This window comes from Colobus angolensis, unplaced genomic scaffold, assembly GCF_000951035.1.
Source record: "Colobus angolensis palliatus isolate OR3802 unplaced genomic scaffold, Cang.pa_1.0 Scaffold562, whole genome shotgun sequence".
NCBI lineage: Eukaryota > Metazoa > Chordata > Mammalia > Primates > Cercopithecidae > Colobus > Colobus angolensis.
In genome coordinates this window covers 762,411-771,142 of record NW_012119177.1, presented here as the reverse complement: position 1 = coordinate 771,142, position 8,732 = coordinate 762,411, and the positions used below count along the sequence as shown (strand labels likewise).

The window sequence follows — 8,732 nt, the reverse complement described above, 5'->3', positions numbered from 1 at the left end:
CTGATATAAATGACGAATTGATAGGTGCTGACGAGTTGATGGGTGCAGCACACCAACATGGCACAAGTATACATATGTAAGAATCCTGCACGTTGTGCACATGTACCCTAGAACTTAAAGTATAATATTAAAAAAAAAAAAAAGAAATATATTGGTTTGGTTCAGAAAGGAGGGACAACTTAAAGCGGGGGTGCTTCCAGGCTATAGGTAAATTTAAACTTTCTGGTTGACAGTTGGTTGAATTTGTCTAAAGACTGGGATCCATAGAAAGGAATGTTCAGGTTAAAGATAAAGGTTGTGGAGACCAAGTTTTTTTGTGCAGAGGAATCTCAGCAGACTTCAGAGAGAGAGCAGTTTGTAAAATGTTTCTTATCAGACCTAGAAGGGTGCTTGGCTCTTAGTTGATTATCTCCTGGATCTGGAAAGAAAGCAAGGAAAACAAAGTGGGAAGGAGATGCTCTATAGAATGTGGATTTTTCCCATAAGAAATTTTGCAGGACAATTTCAAGGTATGGCAAGGAAATATATTTAGGAGTTAAATATTTTCTTCTTGTCTCATAATGTTATGCCAGAGTCAGATTGAAAAGTAAGTCAGAATATATAGGGTCAAATAAAACCCATCTGATGAGAATTTATTTTTGTAGGGTGTGACTCCCCAGACCCCTTAGGTGGGAATTTGGGCAAGGTTAAAAAATCAGAGCTTAGTCCTCAGTGTAATTAACCAATTTGTTTCAAGCCATATTGCTTGGCATTTCTCAATAATGTCTGAAATTTTTAGTTTAGGTTTCTTCCACTAGCTAAGAGATTTTGAGGTAACTTGATATTTACATTTGAATGATAACTTAGAAAGTGTCTAAAATCCCTGGTGTTTTTTTCGTAACCACTTCGTATTTTGTAATTGGTAACAACATTTTATTTGTAAAACTTCTCCCCCGTTCCGTTTTCCATAGACCTGAATTTTCTATGCTTATCGCTTTATTTCTCCTTTAGGGTAAAATATTTAAAAATACAGTTCTGTGTGCGTTAGAGCAAGAAAACTCTCAACAAAAGAATTTGTCCTTGCCCAGGAATGTTTTGCTTTCCAGTTAAAGAGAGATAGTTTATTTGACCAGAATAGCTCATTTTCTAATAATAGTAGATAACTAATGGCAATAATTTCAGAAATACTTCCTTTCCATAGACAGAACTTTTACTTCCCTCTGGGAAAGCAGGGAAATAGGTCTTTGAACCAGACTGCAGTTTTGGGTAATGGAGCTATATAAGGGAAAGAGATAAGTTAAATATGGGGAATAATATTCAGTGAGTGAAAATCATATTTGCAGGAACATTATTCAAGTGAATCATTTGTTTAAAATTAAATAATTTATTATATAAGTATATGGCAGTAATTTTTGGCATTTAAAAATTTTATTTAGTTTTACAGTATCCTCTCATTCTTCTGCATGCCCAGCAATTTTATATAGTACTGGTAAAGTACCTATTATTGCACTAAATTAGGTGGTGAGAACATCTGTGATATAAGCTTTCATTCTGCCTTTATTGTGTCACTAAACATTTCCCTGTTCTAATTAGATTCTTTTATTTTGAAGTTTATTTTAAAAATCTTGCAAGGTCCCTTGAGTTATCTGAAAATATCCTGGAATGTTGCCAAATCATGTTTGGTCATTGTTCCCTCTAGCTTTCTAGTTCTTCAGGAGGCCTTAGATACCTTAAAATCTGTTAATACCATAGAATCAGTTAATACTGTATCATTTTCTAATTTGACAGAACAGGTGATGGGATGGAAGGATGTCACATAAGTTACACTATATGAGTTTTGGAAAAGGAGTATGGAATTGCCATAGATGAAGACATTAAAGTATTGAAAATACTAAATATTTAGATATTTTGCAACTTGTAACATTTGACTTTCCTTATTAGTTGCTTACTAGTTTTGTATATCACATTGACCCAAACCTTATTAATCACAATTAATTAAGTAGGTCACCCAGTGCTTTCATTATTCTTTATTCAGTAACCATAGCTGTTGGCAACTGGTGACTTTTTCGGTGGGAGGGAGGGAGGGAGGATACAAAGAAAGATGATAAGAAATTTGAAATTAAGGGATAGAATAAAATTATGACAGTTAAAAGCAGGTCCCATCAAAGATATGATGGCAAGTTAGAACACCTTTCTTTTCTTGGAAAAACAACATGCAGTTTTTATTCTTAGATATCATTTTTTAAGATGACAAGCATCTCGCTACTTTTTTTGTCAAACTCTAAAATATAGTGTATTAGGTCACGATTTCTCTGAGTTACACTTACAGTCTCCTTGAGGAGATTTAAGAAACATCTTGGTATCTTCAATATTGTAGTTACAAGCCACCTTAGTTGGTAAAGTTTTGAAATACTGTTCTCAAGTTTTTGGAATATATCTGTTTGAGGAGATTACATCCCACTGTGTGTTCAGATAAGTATTCATTGGAAACACTTTGGTAAAAATGTCACTTGAAGGCCACGTGACTTAAAGTGGAAACGGGATATTGTATTGTAACCTTTATGAGGCCTGTTCTCTGACAGTTTTTGATACCATTTTATAACTCACACAGTAGATACATTTTTAAAGCTATAAAACAAGTTTGTGGCATTCCTTTTGACTGCCTGATGAGTTGTTTTTTTTTACTTGCCTACATTCTCCCTCATTATCTACTAAGTACCTTTTATGTATTCAGTAATGTAGCCACTAGTGACACAAAGTATGTACCTCGGAATAACTATTCTATGGTCATGCCAAAAGCTAGAAATAATTCAAATGTCTATTAAGATTAGAATAGATAAACTGTAGTATATTTATATAATATGTGAAAGGAAAATAGACCTCAGGACTCCAAAATCACTAAGCCAAGGGAAAAGTCAAGCTGGGAACTACATCAGGCAAACCTTACTCCTATATTATTCCTAAATAAGATGGCTGAAAAGATAAAAGCTACATACCTCCTTCACAATTTGCCCACAAGGAAATTCCTTGTGATCCTCACGATCTTTACCCTAAAGCTAACTTCTGTTGAATTTCACTCTGACATTTAAACAGATAGCTTATGTTCATAGGTGCTGGACAGAAAGCCATCCCTCTGGGCTGGGCGTGGTGGCTTACACCTGTAATTCCAGCATTTTGGGAGGCCAAGGTGGGCAGATCACTTGAGGCCAGGAACTGGAGATCAGCCTGTCCAACATGGTGAAACTCTGTCTCTACAAAAAATAGAAAAATTAGCTGGGTATGTTGGCACATGCCTGTAGTCCCAGCTCCTCGGGAGGCTGAGGCATGAGAATCGCTTCAACCTGGGAAGCTGAGGTTTCAGTGAGTGGAGATGGTGCCACTGCAATACAGCCTGGGCAACAAAGGAGAGACTGTCTCAAACACCCCCGCCCGCAAAAAGGAAGTCATCCCTCTGCTAACCTCAGACAGATGCACATCTGATTACTTCCTCTGCCCTATTGTTTATGTGAAAATGCAGATTCACTGAGCCAGACTAAATTGTGTATTCAGTAGAAGGCTGATCAGGTACTCAAAAGAATGCAACCTTTTGTCTGTTATCTACCTATGACCTAGAAAACCTTGCCTACATCCACCTCCTGCCCCCTCCCCACCACTACCCTGCCGCCCAGAAGTTTAGGGTTGTCTTGTCTTACCTCGGTCAGAACCAGTGTACATCTTACACATATTGATTGATGTCTCATGTCTCCCCAAAATGTATAAAAGTAAGCCATACCCCGACCACTTTGGGCACGTGTGGTAAGAACCTCCTGAGTCTGTGTCTTGGGCGCGTTCTTAACCTCGACAAAATAAATATTCTAAATTGGTTGCGATGAGACCTGTCTCATATTTTGGGTTCACAAATAGAATACAGCAATGAGAATAATGGGCTATTTAGACTCTGATTACACATAACACTAATGGATGTTAATAAAATTGAAACCAGAGACACAATATATAGTATTCAATTTATATAAAGTTCAAAAGTAATCTTGTGTATTAGAAGTCAAGAAGTTACTTTTACTTGAGGGTTTTTTTGTTTTTGTTTTTGTTTTTGTTTTTTTGAGACGGAGTCTTGCTCTGTTGCCCAGGCTGTAGTGCAGTGGTGCGATCTCGGCTCACTGCATGCTCCACCTCCCGGGTTCACGCCATTCTCCTGCCTCAGCCTCCAAGTAGCTGGGACTACAGGTGCCCGCCACCACGCCCAGCTAATTTTTTGTATTTTTAGTAGAGACAGGGTTTCGCTGTGTTAGTCAGGATGGGCTTGATCTCCTGACCTTGTGATCCACCAGCCTCGGACTCCCAAAGTGCTGGGATTACAGGCGTGAGCCACCGCACCCGGCCTACTTGAGGGGTTTTGACTGAAAGGTGACAGAGAATCTTGTGAAGTTCAGGTTATGTTCTGTTTCTTGATTTGGGTGCTATTTACTAGAATGCATTCACCTTGTGAAAATTCATTGAACTGTAACTTATATTTTGTATCCTTCTTTGAATGTAGTCTTGTATCAACAAGAAGGTTTAAGTAGGGCAAGAAAAGCTTATGGGCAGAGAAGAGATTACTCAGGAGGTAAAAGAGTAAGAGGAGAAGAGTGACAGAACCTTGGGGAACAGAAAAACCACACAGACATTTGTATTTCCCTCCCCATTTTTCTTAGGACCCTTTCCAGCTTTTTGCCTGAAAGCTTTGCAGAAGGTAAGAATAATGTTAAGAATAAAATTTCTGTTAGAGAGTGGGATTGCTCTTGTAGCATTTCTGCATAGAGGCTGTTTCCAAAAGGACATTTGGACTATATTTATTCTTAGATTTTGAAAAAGTTAAGAGTTGGAGAATGAAGAAGCATGTGATGCAAAAGACTACCTGGAGGCAGGAGATGGTGCAAAATACAGAGCAGCATTTTTTCTAAGCTTTCCTATTGTATTGGAGCACAGTAAATATACTGTAATTATGCCATTGTCTCTCAGTGATATATACTGAAATGATGTGCTTTGTGAATTATTTGGTTTGAGAAGGAGGGAAAAATGAAAGGAATTCCATACTGATCATTTCCTGAAAGAGTGCTTTTAGAAATGGGGAAGTGGCCAGGCGGGGCGGCTCACGCCTATAATCCGAAGCACTTTGGGAGGCCGAGGTGGGTGGATCATTTGAGGTCTGGAGTTCGAGACCAGCCTGGCCAGCATGGTGAAATCCTGCCTCTACTAAAAATACTAACATTAGCCGGGCATGGTCGCGGGCGCCTGTAGTCTCAGGTAGGTAGGAGGCTGAGATATGATAATCGTTTGAAGCTGGGAGGCAGAGGTTGCAGTGAGCTGAGATAGCTCCACTGTACTCCAGCCTGGGCAACAGGGTGAAACTATATCTCAAAAAAAAAAAAAAAGCGGGGGGGGGAAGTATTCCCAGTTCCACAGAAGGGTCCGTTACTACAGCCTATTAACACATAATGAGTGCCTATTCATCTGTACTACTGCATACTTATTTCTCTTTTCCAGAAATGGCAAAAAGTCTTTTGAAGACATCCTCTCTGTCTGGAAGGACAAAATTGCTACATCAAACAGGATTGTCACTTTATAGTACATCCCATGGATTTTATGAGGAAGAAGTGAAAAAAAAACTTCAGCAGTTTCCTGGTGGATCCATTGACCTTCAGAAGGAAGACAGTGGCATTGGCATTCTTACTCTGAACAATCCAAGGAAAATGAATGCCTTCTCAGGTATTAGGGATCTTTTTATTCCTGAAGAATGACACTAAATCTAACCTGTTATCACATGTTTTTTTATCCTTGGTCTGGTGACAGAATGTTTTAAAGTCCTGGTACTCTTGGTAGAACATGAGAAAAATAACAAAAACAACAACTCTGTAGTATGAACCAGAAACACTTTAAGTAATTTTTAATAATTATGGGTATTTGAATGCTTTCAGAAAACTCATTCATATGGATAATAATAAAAAGGAAACCTAAATTAATCTTGATTATATTTTCCATTGAAATTCATTAACTGTAATAACTTCTTTGTTTTCAGCTAATTCTTCTAGGAAACAAGGAGGAAGAGGTTTCAAAGAGTTCCTGAAACTAAAGAGAAAAGCCTGTTAATGAAAAGAATTATTTAGCTTAATTTTTTTGTATGAATTGAGATAAAATCATTGTTAGTTTTTAACCTTTTAATTCAATGGTTACAGAAGAAACACGGCACTTGTCTAGCTGTGGACTCTTCCCTAACTCTTAGATACTCGTGAATGCCTTCTATTTTCTAGGCAACACTCTTAGCATATAAGAATTTTATATTTAAGGGAACTGAAGACGCAGGACATGTGGTACTTTGTAATTTTTGCTGAAGTTCAAATTTGAATTCTGCTACAACTATGTTATGCAAGAGCTAATGAGTAGCCTTGTTGAATATTCACCACTCCTATTTTCAAGTTGATTTTACTAATCTCCCCTTTTCAGTTATGCACTTCATGATTATAATCTTTAGTAGCATTTGAAATTTGGGGCTCAGAAAATCTCACAAAATTTTCATATATCTACTTTATATTACAGTCCTACTGTAGACATAATTCAATAGTCTGTAAACTTTTTGTAAATTACCAGTGGTGAGTCTTTAAACCCAAGATGACTTCTCTCCACTTATCAGAATTTAGAGGGATTTCTCTGTATCATTGCTGACCAATGGAAACATAATGTAAGAAACAAAGGTGAGCCACATGCGCAATTTTAAATGTTCTAGTCGCCATAGTTTAAAAAAATTAAAAAAGGTAAAATTATTTTTAACAATTCACTTATAACTCAGTATATCCAAAATATTTTTTTCAATATCTCACTAATATAATAATTATGAGGTATTTTTCTTTTTATTTTCATACTAAGTCTGAAATCTGATATTTATTTTATACTTACGACACATCTCAATTTGGACTAGCCACATATCAAGCACTCAATATATACGGGTGACTAGTGACTACCTTATGAGACTTTGTAGTTCTGTATGTTCTGTTGGTTTAGGGAATAAAAACCAATTTAATATTAGTCCAGGAAAAATAGAAATTGAAAGGTAAAATTTCTCTAGAAGGTTAAATTGGATCAATAGTGATGATTTGTTTCTGAAAAGTTACAAATAATTTTTAATTCAATTAGAAACAAATATTATTTTGATGCATAATATATAAAACTAATAAAAGGAGACCTGCTTTGATTTGGGTAATGATATTTGGTGAAGTTGGATTGGGAGAGGATGAATGAGCACTCAGGGCCCTTGTTTAAAAATCATTCAGTTAGATACTCTTTAAGGTCTCTTCTATCTTTTGAGGTTTACTTTGCAAAGTTGAAAAGATTAGTTTAACAGTAACTACTGGTATGGATTTTTCTTATTCTCATAGCCAGCGTTTCAGCATCATAGGAAAGGGTTAAAAAAAAAATCAGCACCATAGGAAATGTTTTAAAACAAAGGCCAGCATTGTTTATTTATTTATCTGTTTTTATTTTATTTATTTATTTATTTTTGAGACAGAGTCTTGCTCTGTCACCCAGCCTGGAGTACAGTGGTGCAATCTCTGCTCACTGCTAGCTCTGCCTCCCGGGTTCACACCATTCTCCTGCCTCAGCCTCCCAAGTAGCTGGGACTACAGGTGCCTGCCACCATGCCTGGCTAGTTTTTTTATATTTTCAGTAGAGATGGGGTTTCACCATGTTAGCCAGGATGATCTCGATCTCCTGACCTCGTGATCCGCCTGCCTCTGCCTCCAAAGTGCTGTGATTACAGGTGTGAGCCACCGCACCTGACCTGTTTTTAAGAAGCTTAAATATTATGAATGATTAAAGGCCCATATTAACCTATACAGATTTATTCTTATACTAAAAGTGTGGGTTTCTTCTTTCCCTTACTAGACTGTAAATCACTTGAAAGCAAAAGAACGATATTTCTAAAGCATCTAGGACATCCTTGGAAAGGGTTACAGTTTTAAGTGCAGTCATTTGTTGCTTTGTGATAGGGATACATTCTAAGAAGTATGTTAGGTGATTTTGTCATTGTGTGAACATTATAGGGTGTACTTACACCCATAACCTGTTACATACCTATACCATATGAAATAGCTTGCTGCTCCTAGGCTACAAACCTATTCAGTGTGTTACTTCCTGAATACTATAGGCAGCTGTAATACAAACATGTGAATAATGCATTGTACTACATTACAATGACTATGATGGTTACTAGGTGATAGGAATTTTTTAGCTCTGTATTCATCTTGGAACCACCATGGTATATGTGATACATTGTTGATGCATGACTGTAGGTCATAATTAGCCATAAGAAAGAATAGCTGCGTTAGATATTTGTGAGTTAGTGCCATTAATACAACATTTATTGTGGAACCACCTCACTCCTGGTTACTTCAGAAAATGGCAAAGAAAATAAGTTTTTGACATTGTGGGATTTATATTCCAAAGAAGTGTACATAATTTAATGGGGCCATGTTTTGGAACCTTGTGGTACTAATTTTTTGCCAGTTTTTAACCCTCTGTTATGATCTTTATACATTGGCTTCTAAAGCATTGTCTAGGCAGGGGAAAATAAAACTAGTCATGTTGAAAACCGTGAACTGTATGAACTTGGAAGATCACCAAAGATAAGCATATCTAAAAGTTATTGATTAGATCTTAAAGTGCCAGTCCCAGCTGTTTCTGTGTTAAATTTGTCTATTAGAAAGAAGCTCCAATAGAAC

The 8,732-nt window shown here is 36.8% G+C and overlaps 1 protein-coding gene across 2 annotated transcripts in view; it reads left to right on the top strand.

The window, feature by feature from the left end:
• ECHDC1 (ethylmalonyl-CoA decarboxylase 1) overlaps window positions 1-8,732 on the top strand; it is a 61,273-nt gene that overhangs the window by 11,639 nt on the left and 40,902 nt on the right. For both annotated transcript variants that reach the window (XM_011961675.1, XM_011961674.1), the window contains exon 2: window positions 5,503-5,724. In XM_011961675.1, the coding sequence (XP_011817065.1) occupies window positions 5,503-5,724 (222 nt within the window). The remainder of the gene's footprint in view (window positions 1-5,502; window positions 5,725-8,732) is intronic.